Source organism: Narcine bancroftii, chromosome 1 (assembly GCF_036971445.1).
Source record: "Narcine bancroftii isolate sNarBan1 chromosome 1, sNarBan1.hap1, whole genome shotgun sequence".
Classification (NCBI taxonomy): domain Eukaryota; kingdom Metazoa; phylum Chordata; class Chondrichthyes; order Torpediniformes; family Narcinidae; genus Narcine; species Narcine bancroftii.
This window is the reverse complement of record NC_091469.1, coordinates 153019319-153040870: the sequence shown is the minus strand read 5'-3', so window position 1 is coordinate 153040870 and position 21552 is coordinate 153019319. Positions and strand designations below refer to the sequence as shown.

Sequence of the window (21552 nt, the reverse complement as noted above, 5' to 3'; positions counted from 1 at the left end):
TATCTTTCCTTTAAAATTTATTCACTCTTTTTTCTGGCTTGGAATATCGTGGTAACTTAATTTATACCAGTGGTCTCAACCTTTTTCTTTCCATTCACATACCACCTTAAGTATTCCCTATGCCACTGGTGCTCTGTGATTAGTAAGGGATTGCTTAAGGTGGTACGTGGGTGGGAAGAAAAAGTTTGAAAACCACTGTTTTAATCGTACCTAATGGACTCGTTATGTGCACGGTTTCATAACTCCAAAGGAAATGGGCCAATGACCATTTTTCTCAAGCAAAATATTTCAGTAACAATTGGGTCTAGAGCAGTGATTCTCAACCTTCCCTTCCCACCCATATACCACCTGAAGCAATCCTTTACTAATCACAGAGCACCGATGGCATAGGGATTACTTAAAGTGGGATGTGAGTGGAAAGAAAAAGGTTGAGAACCACTGATTTATACATTGAGGTTGGTGTATCGTACGTACCTGTTCAGCTACATCAAGTAAGAATCTCAGTGCATTGTACATGCTTATAATGAAGGGCGAGAGGTGTTTAAAAGAGGTATACAAGATCATGAGGGGCATAGATCGGGTGGACAGCCAGCACTTTTTCCCCAGGGCGACAGTAATAAAAACCAGAGGACATCTACTTAAGGCGAGTGGAGGAAAATTTAAGGGAGATGTCAGAGATAGATTTTTTTTTAAAAAAATGCAGAGTGGTGGGTGGCTGGAATGCATTGCCGGGGCTGGCGGTGGGCGGCTTAGAATGAATTGCTGGGGCTGGCGGTGGGCGGCTTGGAATGCATTGCCGGGGCTGGTAGTGGAGGCTGGTACAATAGGGACGTACAAAAGACTCTTAAATATCCACATGGATGTAAGAAAAATGGAGGGTTATGGGTGTGAGGGAGGGAAGTGTTAAATTAGTAGTTTGCAAACTGCTCCCCCCCCCACCCAAACTCTCATACCACCTTAAGTAATCCCTATTCCATAGGTGCTCTGTGATTAGTAAAGGATTACTTAAGGCGGGATCTGGATGCAAAGAAAAAGTTTGAAAACTGCTGTTTTAATTGTCCCTCATTGACTCGTTATGTGCAGGGTTTCAGAACTCCAAAGGAAAGGGGCCAATGACCATTTTTCTCGAGCCAAATATTTCAGTAACAAATGAGTCTAGAGCAGTGATTCTCAACCTTCCCTTCCCACTTATATAACACCCTAAGCAATCCCTTACTAATCACAGAGCACTTATGGTATAAAAATTGCTTAAGGTGGAATGTGAGTTTAGGGGGGGCAGTTTGAAAATCACTGGGTTAGATTTTTGTAGAGTAGGTCAACACAGCATTGTGGGCTGAAGGGCCTGCATTGTGCCGGAATGGTCTATGATGTATATAACTCTCACACATATATCACACAAAGGGGCAGAATAGAGGTTGACACAGATGCTTAAGGAAGCAGTTGTTTCCCACATCCCAGAATCCGGGCAGCACGGTTAGCACAACGCTGTAACATTGCCAGCGACCCAGGTTCGAATCCAACCCTGTACACTCTCCCCGTGTCTGCATGGATTCCTCCAATTGCTCCAGTTTCCTCCCATGTACGGGAGTTGTTGGTTAATTGGGGATATTTTGGCAGCAGGGGCTCGTGGGCCGCAAGGCCCTGTTTCCGCGCTGTATGTCTAAATTTACATTTTAAAAACCTGAAGCCCTGAGCTCCTTCACTGGGAGGCCATTACATTGGTACAAGACATGGATACCTGAGTGGGCTGCTCCGGAGTGCCTGGCTCCCTCTCCATCCAGAGGTCCTTCTTCCTCTGCTCCTCCAACTGCTGCGCCAGTTGCTGGCACATGTTAGCCGTGTTGGCCAGGCGGAGCTGCAGCTGCTCCGTCTCATCCGCTAGCGATCGGCACCACAGCTCACGAGTGACCTGCAGCCGCTCCTTCTCCCTCAGAGCCTTGCGCAGCCTGGCGATCTCAGCGTCCTTCTCGTGCTGGGGCATGCCCACCATCAGCTCCACCTGCCGCTCCTTCTCGCTCAGCAGCGACTGAACCACCTGCAGTTCCTTCCGTGGGGACAGAATGGTGAATAAAATCACAGAGCATGGAACCAGAGAACACGAAGTCGCATCTAGTCCACGCTAAACTATTATTCTGCCCAGTCCCATTGACCATATCCTTCCATACCCCTCCCATCCATGTACCGGTCCAAATTTTCCTTAAATGTCAAAATCAAGCCTGCATTCACCACTCCAGATGGCAGCTCGTTCCACACTCCCACCGCTCACTGCCTGATGAAGTTTCCCCTAATGTTCCCTTTAAGCATTTTCCCTTTCACTTTTGCCCCATGTCTTCTAAATCCTATCTCACCTGACCACAGTGGGAAAAAGCCAGCTTGCATTTAACCATATAACAATTACAGTATGGAAACAGGCCACATCGGCCCTTCTAGTCTGCACCAATTTACGTGAAACCCCAACTAGTTCCACCTACTCACTCCCTGCCCATAACTCTCCATCCCTCTCACATTCATATACACATCCAACCTCCTCTTAAATGACAGAAGTGACCCTGCCGCAATTACCTCTCCCACAAGGTCATTCCACTCAGCCTGAGTGGAGAAGCTTCCTCTTAAGTTTTAAAGTTTTGCCCCCTAACCCTTAACTTATGACCCCTTGTTCCAATCTCCCCTACCCTCAGGAGAAAGAGCCTTTTCACATCAACTCTATCTATTCCCTCTCTTGTATACCCTTCATAATTCTGTCTCCAAACCGATTAATATCAGGCCCCAGGACCATTATGGGCTGCGACCTCCCATCCACTGCAGACATCTATGCCTCAAGAAGGCAGCCAGCATTATAAAGGACACCCATCACCTTGGTCACAACCTCTTCTCAGAAAAAAACAGCACTTCCTGGTTCAAGAACAGTTTCTTTCCAACAGCTATCAGGCTCTTGAACCCCTCCTTGATACACAGATCGGGGACGGTCTGCACTATTGCAAAGTCACTTTTCTTCCACCCAATTACCCCCAATTGACCTACAATCCCCAGCATGTTTTGAAGGGTGGGAAGAAACTGGAGGAAATCGACACAGATACGAGGAGAACGTGACAGCGCGGGATTCAAACCCAAGCGCCGATCGCTGGCACTGTAACAGCGTTGCACTAACCACTACACTAACCATGTCTCCTCTTAATTTATTTCAATTAGTTGACCATTATAGTTTTTCTTTACAAGCACCTGTTTGGCTGCAGCAAGGTGCATATCCACATTGTACAATATGTATGACAATAAACACGTTATATTTGCACATCTCATCAAAGGCATGGTTTTAAGTAATTAATTCAGGAAGTTTCTTTTGTTCTCGTTTTAAAATGAAGGAGGCTACTTGACCTTTTGAGTCTATGCTGGCTAATAATCACCTTACAAGGGTGTCAAGGTTGCAGGGAAAAGGCAGGAGAATGGGGGGGCAGACTCAATGGGCCGAGCGGTCTAATTCTGCTCCGTCATCCGCAGGCTCCCCACCTTCCCATCGATTCCTCCCAGGTTCCAGCATTCATGAAGACACTGGAAACAATTCACAGTGAAAAACAACCTGCTGGAGGAATTCAGTGAGACGCACACGGAGGGTAGTGGGGTGGAGAGGGGGACAAATTGTCAACAATTGGGGTCGTAACACTTCACTGGGATTGATCGTGGAGAGGGGGGAGAAAGCAGGTGTCAGGAGGAGAGGGGTGAAGAGACCTGTAGGGGATGGGTGAACCAGGGGGAGGTGCAGGATGACAGACAGATGGGGAGGGTGAGGGGTGGAGTTGGGGGACGGAGAGAGGAGATCAAGAGGTACAATTTCCCTCCAGCTGATTAAGCCACCAAGCCACCCATGCAAGGGAAACCAGGCGGTCACAGGGAGAACTTGCAGACTCCACACAGACGGGCCCTGAGGTCAGGATCGAACATGGCTCTCTGGAAGCATGAGACAGTGGCACCATTGGTTCACGTCAAGCCCTTGAGCAGGTGATCTATTCCAGATGGCACTGACAAATCGAGGCCACCCACAAATGAAAAAATAAACCTTCTGTTCCTTTTAAGTTACAACAAAACTTAAACAGCGCCAGGAACCCAGGTCAGTCCCCTTCGTAAATCCATGCTGACTGTTACTGCTATCCAAATGTGCCGCTATTTCATCTTTTAGAATTGACTCCAGCATCTTTCCCACCACTAATTCAATCCTGTTGTCTCTCTTAAAAAGTGGCACATTAGCTACCCTCCAATCCTCAGGAACTGATCCTGAATAGAACTTTGGAAAATGATTCCCAGTTCCTACTTCACACTCTCTGCAGGGTTGAGGGAGTTCCACTCATCATTAAACCAGGGTGCCTTTAGGTGAGGTTCTGGGATACTAGTGGAGGAGCAGGAGGGCAGTCCTGGATCACTGAAAGTCTGTGATGAGAGTTTGTGGTCACGTACACCAAGAGGTGCAAGATCGGACAATTTCAAGCTCTTGGGAATAAATACCTCCAATAGCCTGACCTGGGACAAGCACATTGGCACAGAAGTCACGAAACACATGGACGCTTCTACTTTCTCAGAAGCTAAAAGAAAGTTTGGAAAGTCCCCATTGCTTCTCAACAACATCTATGGGCATACTGTCGAAAGCGTCACATAGGGGGCGAGAGCTGCTCTGCTCAAGGTCGGGAGAAGCTGCAGAGGGTGGGGAATGCAGCTCAGAACATCAGCACCACCACCTACCCTTCTTGGACTCCATCTGCATCTCCCACTGCCCAGGAAAGGCAGCCAACATACTGAAGGCCCCATCACACCCCGGGCACACTCTCTTCTCCCTCCTCCCATCCGGGAGAAGGCTCAAAAGCGTGAAAGCGTGCACCAACAGGCTTAAGGACAGTTTCTTCCCTGCTGTCATCGGGCTCCTGAATGAACCCCACAACTGTGCTCTCACGCTGCCCTAGCTCGGTGTATAATGATCTTCCTTTTCAGTGAAGCCCTGTATGCTGCAAATTGGGCTCATTCTAATGCGGAGTGAACGTTAGTCTGCTCGTAGAAGAACCCTTCTCACTGTGCTAGGTATTAAACTTACACCTTAAACTTACAATGTACAGATACAATGAAATTCTCATTGCTGCCACGATATAGATACGCAAAACGCTCCAACAAACAGCAGGTATAAGTCAACACAAGGCACCAAAGAAGAAAAAAATGATAAGGCGATATTGTAAATATAAAAAAGATAAATATTCACAGTTCAACAGGCAAGATTGACAGAGCTAGGGCTTTTTCTTCTTTGGAGCTATGAAGGATGAGAGGTGACTTAAATAGAAATATAAAAGATCATGAGAGCCTGAGATAGGGTGGACAGCCTGCGGCGACAGCAGCAAATATCAGAGAACATTTGTGAAAAGGGAAGGGAAGAAGGTTTAGGGGAGACATCAGAGGTAAGGTATGTGCGTGTTTTGTGGGTTTTTTTTTTTTTTTTTTTTTTACACACAGAGTGGCGGGTGCCTGGAATGCATTGCTGGGGGTGGTGAAGGAGGCTGCACAATAGGGACATTTAAAGAACTTTTATACAGGCACATGGATGAAAGAAAATTAGAGGGTTACGAGGTAGGAAGGGTTTCGTTTTTTTTTGGTAGGAATATAAAGGTCGACCTAACATCAAGGGTTGAAAGGCCTGCCCTGTGCTGTAATGTTATATGCTCGATATTCTGTTTTAAAATGGTAAACGTTTTCACCACATAACAAATTGTAAAGTCCTGGACGGCATTGTCTGAGGGTTCAATAGTAACGTTCCGACTTGGATTTCAAGACCAAAACAGTGGAGGACCTGGGTCTATTTGGGACAATCATTGATTCCATGGAATAGAAACCGTTGTAAGAAAGGATCCCGTCTAATTCTGGTTACGTCGTTGCCTGGGTTAGAATATTGGGTGGGACTGTAGCCGAACAGCATCGGACCAGAAGCCAATACAGAGGGTCATCAACACGGGGGTGGTGATGGAGGCTGGTACAATAGAGGACATTCAAAAGGCAGGTGCATGGATGCCAGAAAAATAGAGGGTCATGGGTGTGAGAGAGGGAAGGATTACGTGGAGTAAGTTTCCATTGGTCAGCACAATGTTGTGGGTCAAAGGGCCTGTACTGTGCTAGAAGGTTCTACCCTCACACATGTCATACACAGGGGGCAGAAATGAGATTGATTGGATGCTTAAGGCAGCAGGTGTTTCCCACATCCTGGAACTGGGGAGTTAGTGCAGTGGATCTTCTTTCCACTCACATCCCACTTTAAGTAATCCCTAAGCTCCGTGATTAGTAAGGGATTGCTTAAGGTGGTACGTGGGTGTGAAGAAAAAGTTTGAAAACCACTGTTTTAATCATCCCTCATTGACTCGTTACATGCACGGCTTCATAACGCCAAAGGAAATGGGCAATTTTTCTCAAGCAAAATATTTCAGTAACAGTTGGGTCCCTTCCCACTCACAGAGCACCTTACTAATCACAGAGCCCCGATGGCATAGGGATTACTTAAATAGGATTGTGAGTGCAAAGGAGAAGGTTGACAACCACTGGATTAGTGCAACACCTTTACAGCACCAGCGATCGGGGCCGGATCGCACGCTCTCTGTAAGGAGTTTGTTCATTCTCCCTGTGTCTGCGCAGGTTTTCCCCAGGGGCTCCAGTTTCCTCCCACCATTCGAAACACACTGGGGATGTGGGTTAATTGGGTGTAAATAGGGTGGCATGGGCTCATGGGCAGAAATGGCCTGTTGCACAGTATGTATGTCTAAATGCAAGGTTAGCTGCATTGGTGCAAACACGATGCGCTGTTTCAATAGCGCAGCCGGATCCTGAAGCGGGGTTATGTTTTGGGTGGCAGGTTCGGAAGTCTGACAGGCATTGGGTATCTGGTCACAAGCCCATTCCAGTGTTCACTTACAGCTGCATTTTCTCCTGTACCACAGCCACTACACTTCAAAGGAACTTCAAAACACTCTACCATACCTGAGGTTTTGAAGGCACTCTATGAATATAATTGAGAAAACCTGAGAGCACGGTGGACTTGGAAATGCATTGTCATTAGGTCTTGTGGCATTTATGGTCAGAATAAATGCAACCTGTGGAAATCTGGTAGTAATGAATGGGTGATTACTGGAAGACTAGAGCACCTCGCCAAATTAGTCATTCACTGAAAAGGCCTCAAATTATTCACTTGGGTGATCACATGGCCCAACACCAAACCTTTCCCATCCTATCTCCCTCCCCCTTCCACCAGAGGGGACCATTCCCCACATCCCATCTCCCTAGCCCTTCTACTAGAGGAGACCACATCCAATATCCCATCGCCCTGGCCCTTCTACCAAAGGGGAGCATTCTACCCACTGCTCCTCCCTCTCCCTGGCTCTTCTACCAGAGGAGACCATTCCCCACATCCCATCGCCCTGGCTCTTCTACCAAAGGGGAGCATTCTACCCACCACCCACTTCTCCCTGGCCCTTCCACCAGAGGGGACCATTCTCCACCTCTCTTACACCCCCTCACCTTAGCTCTTCCACCTGAGGGGACCATTCCCCACATCTCTCACACACACCCCTCCCTCTGCACCCCAAAGACCAACCCTTTTACCAATAGGCTGGGATTCTGTTCTCTAGATTTAAAAAAACTTCAGTATTATGTATGGTTTTAATGGAGGTTAGAAAGAGAGAACCAAGAGTTAAAAATCCCGCGGGGCCTTCAGAAGGCACCTTTCCACGAGAGGATGGAGAAGGGAGGATGGGGACGTGAAGAGAAGGGGGGGGTGGAAACGGAGACACATAGGGGGTTGTGGTTGCAATCACTCCAGGGGAAGATGAAGAAACACGAGAGGATGGAAGGTCATCTTGATCGAGACTGATGCAGCATTAACCATGTTAAATGGTCTGGTTTCGAAATAATTCTATTTTACTCATCTTATCTTAGTCTCAATTTTCCTTGATAATTGGGGTGTATCGTTAGTCAATATCTAAGCTGATCTTAAAGATCTGCTATTGCTGGGCACATTTGAGACAGATTAAACAAATTGGGCTGGAAATTAGGACAGAATATTACAGCACAGTACAGGCCCTTCAGCCCACAATGTTGAACTGATCTATGTAAACCAACCCTTCCCTCCCTCACACCCATAATCCTCTATTTTTCTTACAATTCAACCACTCAAATGTGACAAATCCACAAGGTCCTCACCAGCATGAATACAAAGGGCTGAATGGCCTTCATCTGTGCTACATGCACCTTTGATTTTGAAACAGTCTCCATGTCTACCGCTGCAAAGAGCGACCAAGTATCTACCAATCCCACCAATGTTTAAAAGCAAGCTTGAAGAGGCAAAATTATGAACCAATTCTTAATTCCCCTGACACATTTTTGGACGTGGCGGAGTAGTTATATCTGTCCAAAATTGAGATAACAATTCAACCAGTCGCCATTACAATTGAAAGATCATAAACCGTTGGAAAGAATTAGACCATTCAGCCCATCGAGTCTGTTTTACCCTTGATGTATTTTTCCTTGCAACCCCATTCTCCTGCCTGTTCCCTGTAACCTAGTGGTTCTCAACCTTTATCTTTCCACTCACATCCCACTTTATGTAATCCCTGTGCTATCGGTGTTCTGTGATTAGTAAGGGATTGCTTAAGGTGGTCTGTGAGTGGGAAGGGAAGGGAAGGTTGAGAACCACTGCTCTAGACCCAATTGTCACTGAAATATTTTGCTTGAGAAAAATAGACATTGGTGCATTTCCTTTGGAGTTCTGAAACAGTGTGGCTAATGAGTCAATTAGATATGATTAAAACAGCAGTTTTCAAACTTTTTCTTCCCACCCACACACCACCTTAAGCAATCACTTACTAATCACAGAGCACTGATGGCAATAGGGAATACTTAAAGGGGTATGTGAGTGGAAAGAAAAAGGTTGAGAACCATTTGAATTATTGGGGAATATAATTAACTGGACTTCCCACCAGAAAGGCCTCAAAGCAAGAAATCAGTCAGCTCCAGGCGATGCAGAGAGACCAGGAAGTGCTCATGTACAAACTGAAACCAAATTACTTTGCAGGTGCAGCAGGTAACAAAGAAAACAAATGTTGGCCTTCATTGCTAGAGAGATTGAATTAAAGAGTAAGAAGGTTCTGCTGCCAACTGTACAGGGTCCTAGTGCCCAGTAGTATTACTAGAGGAACCAACAGACGTCTGCGCACAAGATAGCGACACCTGTCCTGGGCAGCATACCACAAGGGGCTGCAGGCTCCGGGGGAGCAGTGGGCTGGCGCAGGGTGCCAGAAATGGGGGAACAACCCATGAAGAGGAGGAGATGCAAGGCAGCCTAACCTACTGGGAGGACCCACACTGCTAGAGACTAGCTTGTGGGAACCAGGTTTTGCCAGCAGGATTCGAGAGGGTGCTGAGGGCAAGAAGGGCTCCCAAAGGGTCTTGGGTGCTGAAGGCTTCTTGATCATATCAGAGGTTTGGATCTGGAGCTCGGTGGCCGATGGTTTGAACAGGAGTCTGTGCGGCTACAGAGGCTGCGGGAGGGCAGGAAGTGAATCCAGACACTCAGTGTCTCTGAAGGGACACTCCTTTGCTTCTTTCTCCCATTGTAAGGGGTGCTGGGCAACGCTCATGGCGGCTCTCTGCCTTACGACAGACAAAAGTTGTATATTACACTTTTACGTATTATTATGTGACAATATAGGGAATCTTTAAGGGAGACACCTCCCCTGCTCCCTGCACTGAAATGGGGCACATCCAGGAAGGCAACTCTGGCAGAGGCCTGTTCCAGCAATAGGTCTTGGCTGAGATCCGTGTCCTTTCATAAAGTGCTTTGAGCACAGGCAGCCGTTGGCCCACCGTGGCCGTACTAACTCTCCGAAGAGCATTTTATTCTGTCTCATTTCCCCCCCACCCCACTGTCATCAAGCCACCATGCAGGTTAGATAGAATCTGTTCTCACCACCAGTTAGACACCCAATCGCTCGGCATTTATAAATCTTTCTCCTCATTTTCTTAGCACCCTTCACTCAATTGGCCCCTGCCGCCTCTCCTCCTCTGACTGCTCATCTCCTTCTCCACAATCAGGCTTAATGAAGGGTTTCAACCCCCAAAACATCATCCCAGATGCTGCTTGGCCCACTGATATCTTCTCAAGGGTAGTTTTTTTTTAAACTGTAAAAGCTTTGTTCTGTTATACCTTTATGCCTTGATGAAGGGCTCAAGCCTGAAACATTGGTTATGTATCTTTATCTTTGCTACGTAAAGTACACTTTGACCTGCTGAGTTTCTCCAGGATTGATCCTTTATTGTTAATTCACTACAGTCCCCTGCCAGCATTGAAAGTTATTGTCCATCCACCTGTTCTTGTATTAGCCATTCAGCTACACTGGGCAACAGATTGACCATGACTGACATTAGTAGAAGAGATGGGTTCCCATCCCTCCAGCGCCATCGAGTCTAATTTAGGTTCTCGTTCAAAGTTCCCTTTCTACCATAGTGAGATTGGAAATACTGTGCCAGGATTAGCAACGTGGAATTCTGGATGCCCAGCAGCCACTCCTCTCCTGACCCTCAACCACCTCCTTTTGTCGTACAGCTGAAACTCCGATGGTGAATACGCCAAAGTACTGGAGAAACTCAGCAGGTTCTGCAGGGTCTATAGGAAGGGCAGCATAGTTAGCGTAGCGGTTAGTGCAACGCTGTTGCAGGGCCAGCAACCAGGATTTGAATCCCGTGCTGCCTGCAAGGAGTTTGTGCGTACTCCCCATGCCTGCGTGGGTTTCTTCCGGGTGCTCCGGTTTCCTCCCACTGTTCAAAAACTTACCGGGGACATTAGGTCGATTGGGTGTAACTGGGCAGCACAGGTTCATGAGCTGAAAGGGCCTGTTACCATGCTGTATATCTACATTTAAATTTAAAATTTATATGTAACCAATATTTCGGGCCCAAACCCTTTTTCAAGTTGCTATGGATGCTGTGAGACCTGCTGAGTGTCTCCAGCATTTTTGTGCATTAACTACAATCCCAGTGTCTGCAGACATTTTTTGTTTCATGGACTTCTACAGCATGGGAACTGGGCCTCAGCCCAACCGATCCCTGTCGCCCAAGATACCTCCTTGAGCTAGTTCCGTCTTCGTGCATTCAACCCAGCTCCCTCCAAACCTCTCCTCTCTATGAGCCCATCTAAATATTTGAAGTTTAATTACTACCTGGTACGGTGAGAAGTTTATACAGAAGTACAATGTACAGATGCAAGGAAAGCTTCCCAGATGCACAAACCACGCTAACAACAAACGTATTTTGTATGTTGTAATTATACTTGGCTCTGACACCTTCTCCGACAGCTTGTTTTATGCTCCCTTTAAAATCTTTCCCCTTTCTCCTTAAATCTGTGCCTTGTAGTCCTCTAATCTGTGCTAACAAAGGAAATGCCCAATTACACATCTCATTTTATTTCAACAGGAAAGTGTGCATATTTAATGTTGAGACTCTATAAAGCACTGGTGAGACTTCACTTGGAGTACTCTGTACAGTTTGATGTGCCTTATTTGAGAAAGGATGTGCGTTGGAGAGGGTTCATAAAAGATTTACTGGGAGTGAAGGGGCTAGCATATGATGAACATTTGTTGCCTCTTGGACTGTAGACATTGGAGTACAGAAGGATGAAAGGGGACCTCATTGAGACATTTCGAATGCTGAAAGGCCTGGACAGAATAGATGTGCCAAAGTTTTTTTTAAAATTTAGACATGAAGAACGGTAACAAGCCATTTTGGCCCAGAGTCCATGCCGCCCAATTTATCTACAACCCTTCGTACTTTTGAACAGTGGGAGGAAACTGAAGCCCCCGGGGAAACACCATGCAGAGAATGTACAATCTCCTTAAAGTCAGCATGGGATTTGAACCCCAGTCCTGATCCCTGGCGCTGTAACAGCATTCTTGCTGTGATTATGGTTGTTTCCCATGGTAGGGGAGTCTAGAACAAGAGGATAAAAGGGCATCAATTTATGTGCCAAAATTTCCTAGGCTAGAGGGTCATGACTTGTTGCCACAGGCGGTTGTGGATGCAAGGTTGTCGGGTGTATTTTTTAATATAATTTATTTTTCACACTGTGAACTATATCAACCAAAATATGTACAAATGTTTCTCATTAAATTTACACAGTGGTCTTTTCTCCCTTTTTTTCCCCCTTTCCCTCCCTCCCCTCTACCCACCCCCCTCCAAAACCCATAAATATTCAACATATAAAATAAAACCATAAAACAATATTTTCATACAAAGGAAAATAAACAAGAAAAATGCATCTTCTATTTATTACACACCGAATCAAGTCATTTTGTCTTCTTATCATTTTCATTCTCATTTTAGGGGATGGAGGTCCGTGGCAAGCTCTCTCTGTTGTGTTCCATGTACGGTTCCCAAATTTGTTCGAATACTGTAACTTTATTTTTTTAATTATATGTTATTTTTCCCAATGGAATACATTTATTCATTTCCATGTACCATTGCTGTATTCTCAGGCTCTTTTCCATTTTCAATGTTGACATTATACATTTTTTTGCTACTGCATAATGAATTTTTTTTGCACTTTATCCAATTTGAGGCCTAATTCTCTACTTCTTATGTTATTTAAAAGAAGTATCTCTGGTTTTTTTGGTATGTTATTTTTTGTAATTTTAGTTAGTATCTGATTTAATTCTTCCCAAAACATATTGACTTTCGTACATGCCCAAATTGCATGTCTTGTTGTTCCCATTTCCTTCTTACAGCGAAAACATCTATCTGATAATGTTGGATCCCATTTTTTTAATTTTTGAGGAGTGTTATATACCCTGTGTAACCAATTATACTGTATCATGCGTAACCTTGTGTTTATTGTATTCTTCATAGTTCCAGAACTTAACTTTTCCCATACTTCATTTTTTATCTTTATGTTTAAATCCTTTTCCCACTTCTGCTTAGGTTTATAGTTTATTTAATTTTCCTTATCTTGCAGCTTCATGTACATGTTGGTTATAAATCTTTTAATTATCATTATGTCTCTAATCACATATTCAAAGCTGCTTCCTTCTGGTAATCTCAGTCTGTTTCCCAATTTATCCTTTTAAATAAGCTTTCAGTTGATGATATGCAAACATTGTACCATGAGTTATTCTATATTTGTACTTCAACTGTTCAAATGTTAATAAATTATTTCCCAACAAAGTTTTCTATTCTTTTGATTCCTTTTCTCTCCCATTCTCTAAAAGAAAGGTTATCTATTGTAAAAGGGATTAGCGGATTTTGCGTCAATATTTTGGTATTTGATCATTCATTTTTTTTCCTTTCTAAGTGAATCTTCTTCCATGTATTAAAGTAAATGATCCAGTAATGGTGAGTTTTTATATTGCACTTGCTTTTCATCCCACTTATAAAGTATATGTTCTGGTACCTTCTCCCCTATTTTATCTAGTTCTATCTTAGACCAGTCTGGTTTTTCCCTTGTCTGGTAAAAATCTGATAAATAACTCAATTTTGCTGCTCTATAATAATTTCTAAAATTTGATAACTGTAAACCACCTTGGTCATACCTCTCTGTTAATTTATCTAATGCTACCCTAGGATTCCTCCCTTTCCACAAGAATTTCCTTATTATTCTCTTTAGTTTCTTAAAGAATTTTTCTGTTAAGGGAATTGGTAATGTTTGGAATAAGTATTGTATCCTTGGGAAATCATGCATTTTAATGCAGTTTACCCTCCCTATCAACGTTAGGGGTAATTCTTTCCAATGTTCTAAGTCTTCCTGCAATTTCTTTATTAGTGGCTGATAATTTAGTTTGTACAAGTGGCTTAAGTTATTATCTAATCTAATCCCTAGGTATCAGATTGCTTGTGTTTGCCATTTAAATGGTGATTTTCTTTTTTAAGTTCTGTAAAATCCGCATTATTCATTGGCATCGCTTCACTTTTATTTGCATTGATCTTGTACCCTGATATTACTCCATATTCCTTCAATTTCTTATGTCATTCTTTTACTGATACCTCTGGTTCTGTTAGGTATACTATGATGTCATCTGCAAATAAGCTGATTTTATACTCCTTTATTTTTATCCCTTTTATTTATTTTGTATTTTTATCAGTTCTGCCAAAGGTTCTATTGCTAAGGCAAACAATGAGGGGGATAATGGACATCCCTGTCTAGTTGACCTACTTAATTTAAAGTGACTCGATACATATCCATTTACTGTGACCTTCGCCAATGGTCCATTATACAATGCTTTAATCCAATTAATATATTTTTCTGGTAGACTGAACTTCTGTAATACTTTAAATAAATAATTCCACTCTACTCTGTCAAAGGCTTTTTCTGCATCTAGAGCAACAGCCACTGTTGGTTTCTTATTTCCTTGAACTGCATGAATTAGATTAATAAGTTTGCAGACATTGTCCACTGTTTGTCTTTTTTAATAAATCCAGTTTGATTTTGTTTTACTATTTTAGGTACACAATCGGCCAATCTATTTGCTAATAATTTTGCCATTTTATCTTATAATCTGAGTTAAGTAGAGATATTGGTCTATATGATGCTGGTGTCAGTGGATCCTTCCCAGTCTTTGGTACTGTAATTATTGCTGTCTTAGATGAATCTGGCAAGTTTTGTGTTTCTTCTATCTGGTTCATTACTTCCAGTAGAGGAGGAATTAATAACTCTTTAAATGTTTTATAAAATTCTATTGAAAATCCATCCACTCCTGGTGTTTCATTGTTCGGCAGCTTTTTTAATATATCCTGTACTTCCTCTATTTCAAATGGTTTTATTTCAGCAGTTCAATTTGCTAAAAATTCCTCTATTTTGTCATCTTTCCCCTCGATCTCAGTTTGATAAAATTCCTTAAAATTTTCATTAATCTCTGTTGGATTATATGTAATTTGTTTGTCCTTTTTCCTTGATGCCAGTATCGTTCTTTGAGCTTATTCTGTTTTAAGTTATCAGGCTAATATTTTATGTATTTTTTTCTCCCAGTTCATAATACTTTTGCTTCATTTTCATTATGCTCTTCTCCACCTTGTACATTTGTAATGTTTCGTATTTTTTTTTTGTCCGCCAATTCTCTCCTTTTCGTTATATCATCCCTTTTTACTAGTTCCTTTTCTCTACTTACTATCTCCCTTTCCAACTGCTCTATTTCACGTTTGTAATCCTTTTTCATCTTAGTCACATAACTTATTATCTGTCCTCTAACGAAGGCTTTCATTGCATCCCATAATATAAATTTGTCTTTCACTGATCCTGTGTTTATTTCAAAATATGTTTTAATTTGGCGTTCAATAAACTCTAAATTCCTGCATTTTAAGTAGCATGGAGTTTAACATCCATCTAAACTCTCTAAATTCCTGTCTTTTAAATAGCATGGAGTTTAACCTCCATCTCTATGTTCTTGGTGGGATGTCCTCCAGTTCTATTGTTAATAACAGGGGTGAATGATCTGATAGCAATCTAGCTTTATACTCAGTTTTCCTAACTCTCCCTTGAATATGAGCCAACAACAAAAACATATCAATCCTTGAATAAGTTTTGTTCCTACTCGAATAATGTGAAAATTCCTTCTCTCTTGGGTGTTGCCTCCTCCATATATCCATAAGTTTCATTTCCTGGATTGATTTAACCATAAATTTGGCTACTTTATTCTTTTTATTTGTCTTTTGTCCAGTTTTATCCAATATTGGGTCAAAATTAAGGTTAAAATCCCCTCCTATCAAAATATTTCCTTGTGTGTCTGTAATCTTCAAAAAAATATCCTGCATAAACTTTTGATCCTCCTTGTTAGATGCGTATATATTGAGCAAATTCCAAAATTCTGAGTATATCTGACACTTTATCATTACATATCTTAACACGAGGTTACGCATGATACAGTATAATTGGTTACACATGCTATGTATCACACCCCAAAAGTTAAATAAATGGGACCCAACAGTATCAGACAGATGTTTTCGCTGTAAGAAGGAAAAGGGAACAATTTGGGGATGTGAGAAAGTGGAAAAGTTTTGGGAAGATCTAAATCAGGTATTAAATAAAATCACAAAAAGCAAAATACCAAAAAATCCAGAGATCTTTCTTCTAAGTAACATAAGAAGTAAACAACTTGGCCTCGATTTGGATGGAGCACAAAAAATATTTATTATGACAGCCTTAGCTGTAGCAAAAAAATGTATAATGTCAACCTGGAAATTAGAAGAGAGCCTGAGAATACAGCAATGGTACATAGAAATGAATAAAAGTATTCCATTGGAAAAAATAACATATAATTTAAAAAATAAAGTCACAGTATTCGAACAAATTTGGGAACTGTACATGGAACACAACAGAGAGGGCAAACCGCGGACCTCCACCCCCTAAAATGATAGAATGAGAAGAAGACGAAATGACATTATCCAGTGTGTAAAAGTAGATGACACCATTTTCTTGTTTATTTTCATTGTGTGATGACATTGTTTAATGGGTTTATTGTATATGTTGAACGTTTAATGGGTTTGGAGGGGGGTGGGAAGGGGGAAGGGAAGGGAGGGGGGGGGGGGAAAAGGGGAGAAAATGCCACTGTGTATATTTAAGAGGGAAATGTTTGTATGTATTTTGATTGATATGGTTCATAGTGTGAAAAATTTTTAAAAATTAAAACACATGGCCATCTTATATCTTGCATACACCTCTTTTCCACCTCCATCCCCCTTTTCCCCATTTTCTCTTATTACACTTAATATACAACACATTTAAAACATAAAGTATCCTCACAGTTCCCACATCCACTAATATCTTAACCCCAAAAGTTCACCCCCCCTCTCTGAGTTGCCCCATACCCCTTGCCGGGCAACTACAACTCCCCTTTTCATTTGGGTTGCAATCTTGTTCGCAGCGTCAACTGAATTTGCAGTGACGGTTATTCCCCCTCTACCCAGCCCTCTCCAGTAAACACTTTTTTTTTAAAAAACACGTATAATAAAGCTCTCTCTCTTCTCCCCCCCTTACTCCCTTCCTTCCCTTCTCTTTTCCCTCTTTAGTTCTTCACATATACATTGTTTTTACATCTTTATATATACTTTATCGCCGTTCTTCATTCTTGTTACGTCTCTTCATCTCTTCTCCTGTCCTGCAAACGTTCTGCGAATTCTTGCGCTTTCTCTGGATCCAAGAACAGTCTGTTTTGCTCTCCGGGTATAAATATTTTAAGCACGGCTGGATGTCTTAATATGAATTTGTAACCTTTTTTTCCATAAAGTAATTTTTGCTGTATTAAATTCCTTCCTCCTCTTTATGTCTGGATAAAAAAATATTTTTTGACCCTTGTATTCCAACGGTTTATTATCTTCTCTAATTTTATTCCTTGCCCGCTCCAGTATATTTTTTCTTGACGTGTATCTCAAAAATTTTACTAAGACGGATCTTGGTTTTTGATGTGTCTGTGGTTTCAGAGCTAATGCTCTGTGTGCCCTTTCTATTTCCATTTCTTCCTGCATTTCTGTCATTCCCAGGACCTTCGAGATCCATCCTTTTATAAATTCCTTCATGTCTGTGCCTTCACCCTCCTTCAGTCCCACTATTTTAATGTTGTTTCGCCAACTATAATTTTCCAACATACCAATTTTCTGAGCTAACAACTCTTGTGTCTCTTTAATTTTTTTTGTCACTTTCTTCCAATTTTCCTCTTAAGTCGTTCACTTCCATTTCTACAGCCGTTTCCCGCTCTTCCACATTCTCTACTCTTTTCCCTATTTCTGTCATTATCAGTTCTAACCTTTGCATTTTATCTTCTGTTCTTTTCATTTTTATTTTAATTGTGTTAAATTCTAATGACAACCATTCTTTTACTGATCTCATTTATTCTTCAAAAAAGACTTTATCTATATTCTGTTCATCAGTTTTACCTTTTATTTCTCTTTGTCCATCAGTTTTACCTTCTATTTCTCTGTGAAGATCTTGGTCTTCTTCTTCCTCTTCTTCTGTGTCCGTATCTGTGTTTGTGTCTTCTTCTTCTCTTCTTTGTGTCTGTGTCTCTTCTGTTTTTCCTGATGAGCTGCTTGTATCTCTTTGTCAGGCCTCTTCTTGCTGGGCCTCTTGTTGCTGTTCCTCCCCTCCTGGGCTGCTCGTCTGCTTCCTGACATTGGTCTTCTTGTTGATCTTCCCTCTGTCTGTCTTCCACATCTGTTTTGTCACACCCTCTTCTGCTGTCTTCCTTATCCTCCAGCTGAGAGCCCTGGTGTCGGGCGTCCCTCAGCTGCTCGGTTGTGACAGCCCGTTCCTCTGCTGAGCCCCCCTCCCGCCGGTGTCCTCTTTCTCCTCTGATTGCGCACTTTTGTTTGGCTCCGAGAGCCATTTTTGTAGTGCACCGGCTGGTGGGTCACGATTCTGTAGGGCAGGTACTGACCTCGAGGGTCGGGCGCTCCTCGTCACCACAGCGCCCTGTTCCTTCCTGCAGGTAAGGCCTTCTTCTTTCTTCTCCGGCGACTTTTTTTACTTTTTTTCCAGTTGTTCTTACTTTCTTCTTCTTGGAAGCCATCTTCTTTCTCTTCTCTGTATATCTTCTATTTTTTGTACTCTATTTTTGTTATGCTTTGCTTTTTCCTAACTTTTTTTCCTATTTTCCTGGAGAGGGCTGGTTTTCCCAACTGGCCACTACTCCGTCACGTGACTCCTCCCTTGTCGGGTATATTTAAGGCAGAGATTGACAGGTATTTGATTAGTCAGGACATCAAGGGTTACGGGGAGAAAGCTGGGGAGTGGGGCTGAGTGGGAGGATGGATCGGCTCATGTTAGAATTGTGGAGCAGACTTGAAGGACTGATGGGCCTACTTCTGCTCCTACTCCTTGTGATGCCGGGGCAATACAGAGACGTGCTGGAGAAACTCAACAGGCCACCCTTTACTTGCACGAATGCTCCATGACCTGCTGAGTTCAGTGAAACAAGAAAATCTGCGGACGTTATGATTTTAGGACAGTAATTCTCAACCTTTTAGAACCATAGGACGTTGTCGCACAGAAACAGGCCCCTTGTAGTCTGCCAAACCATTTTTTTTTGGCCTCATCCCACTGACCTGCACCTCCACACCTCTCCCATCCAGGTACATGTCCAAATTAATCTTAAATGTTAAAATTGAGCCTGCATTCATCGCTTCAGCTGGAAGCTCATTCCACACCCCCACCACTCATCCCCCCTAAACTTTTCCCCTTTCACTCTTAACCCATGTATCTCATCTAATTTTTTTAATCCCCACTCACATACCATCTTAAGTAATCTCTTAGGTGCTCTGTGGTTAGTAGGGGATTACTTAAGGTGGTATATGAGTGGGGAGGAGGGTAGGAAAAACACAGAAATCCCAGAGGAACCCTCTGCCCAATCCCTTTGAGGGATGCCTACCCTGAAGTTCTCCTCCTCTCTGTGAAACCTGCTGAGTTCTCCCAGCACATTGGTGTATTGCAATCTCATTCTGTTCTCCATCAGTTCCCCATTCCTGCTCCACCAATTCTACCCTTCCTTCACCCAGCAGGGGCAATTTAGGGACAGTGGTTCTCAACCCCACCCCAAACACACGCATAACACCTTAAATCAGCGGTTCTCCACCTTTTTCTTTCCACTCACATCCCACTTTAAGTCATCCCTCTGCCATCGGTGCTCTGTGATTAGTGAGGGATTGCTTAAGGAGGTGTGTGGGTGAAAAGAAAATTTGAAAATCATCCCTCATTGCCTCATTATGGGCACGGTTTCAGAACTCCAAAGGAAATGGGGCAATGACAATTGTTCTCAAGCAAAGCAATTAGGTCTGGAGCAGTGATTCCCAACCTTCCCTTCCCACCCTAAGCAATCCCTTACTGATTGATCACAGAGCACTGATGACTTCAAGTGGGATGTGAGAACCTCTCCCATGCCTCAGGTGCTCTGTTGGTTAGAAAGACATTACTTAAGGTGGGATCATTGGATTGGGAGCCGACGGTCAGGATCACCCCCCAACCCCCCCCCAGCTCACCTCCTTCAGGCGCCCCTTCTCCTCTCGCCAGTCCCTCGCCGAATCCGCCTGCTCCCTCTTGGCCTTGCCGATCTCCTGCAGCAAGTTGTCCAGCAGGGAAGGCGAGGGGCCGACCCCGGGCTGCGCCGGCTCCCGACCGAGGAACGCGCCAGCCCTCTGGTAAGCGGCCAGCCGGCTCTGGAGTTCCTGCAGCCGCCCGTCCTTCTGCGTCAGCTGCTCGTTCAGCCGCCGCAGCTCCTGCCGAGCTTCGTGGTAGAAAGTGCCAATGGTGGAGCAACTCTTCAACTTGCCCTTCAGCGACCAGTTCTCCTTCTGCAGCCTGTCCGCCAGCTCCTGCAGCTGGGTGAAACTCCCCAGCAGTTCCCCGGCGCTGTCATTATCCACAGACATCGTTGGCGTCCAAGTTCAAATAAAAATCCCCCCCCCCCCCTCTCACACACACAACAAAACCCCCCCAGCGAGGCCAAAAATAGAGCCCCAAATCTCTCCGATTAAGGCATCGTTCCAACTGAGCACAATGTTGCAGGTAAAATGTATCAGACAGAAGGATCTAAACATTGATACATTGTATCAAAGTTGAAAGGGCGGGTTTTTAAAAAAGTAACCAATCCTCGATTTAAAAAGCAACCTGACTCTCGGAGTCTGGGGGCTTCTTCAGGCTCTGAAGGTTGTCCCCGGGCTCTGGACGCCACGGCTCCTTGGCATTTCACACTGCGACCCGGGGAGGGAATTTCCTGCCCGGGATTCCCCGTTCCCGCTCTGGATTTTTTCGCGTACTTTTTTCTCGTTGCCCGGCCGCTCGCACGTGTCCACCTTGTTCCGATCAGCGATTCCAAGAAGAAATCAGTCGTCCACGGCCTTCAGCAGAAAGAAAAATGACAAGAGCCCAGCCCCTCTCGAACGGGCTGGAGGGAAGTTCCTCGCAGAGCGGGAAGTGTTTCCTGGTTGGCGGGACCAGGTCGCGGGCTTCTCGCCCACCCTTGCACAAGGGTCGATTCGAAGCTTGGTCGGTATCAGCTCCCATTCGGTAGGGATTGGAACATGAGCCCAGTCTTGCAGCTGCTGGGGTCGAGTGCTCAATGCTGGAGAAACTCCAGCACCCACCTGGTTCGATCCCTTCCACAGGTGTTTGACAGCGTGTGCAGGGTCCCCCTGGGTGCTAGGGGAATGATAGGGGGGCCATTCCAATAAACCTTTCAGGTTGTAGCACCTTTCCCGGGAGGGGTCTGATGATTGAACGAGTCTAGCCGATCCAGGAAGTGATACTCGGCCTGAAGTCTCACTTCTCCAACTGAACGTCACCACCAAGGTCATCCCTCCCATCTCCATTCTTCCATTCCCCTCCCTACCCATCAGTTCCTCATTTAAGGCCTCCTCCCCTGAATCTTAGAAATGCCATGGCACAGAAAGAGGCCACTCGGCCCATCAGTCCATGGTCCTGAACCTCTCATTTTCTACTGGCTACCCCCGTGACCCTGTGTTCCTCTGTATCGGGTTTGGATTGTTTCTCCCCGATTCACCAGGGTGGTTCAAAGT

The 21552-nt window shown here is 44.0% G+C and overlaps 1 protein-coding gene across 1 annotated transcript in view; it reads right to left on the bottom strand.

Annotated features, from left to right (window-relative positions):
- Positions 1-20408, bottom strand: part of tnip2 (TNFAIP3 interacting protein 2) — a 52961-nt gene extending 32553 nt beyond the window's left edge. Inside the window, exons 1-2 of the mRNA XM_069942144.1 lie at positions 20017-20408; positions 1739-2044 (exon numbers count right to left, since the gene is read on the bottom strand). Of these exons, the coding sequence (XP_069798245.1) occupies positions 1739-2044; positions 20017-20406 (696 nt within the window). The 5' untranslated portion in view covers positions 20407-20408. The remainder of the gene's footprint in view (positions 1-1738; positions 2045-20016) is intronic.
- Positions 20409-21552: the final 1144 nt, after the last annotated feature.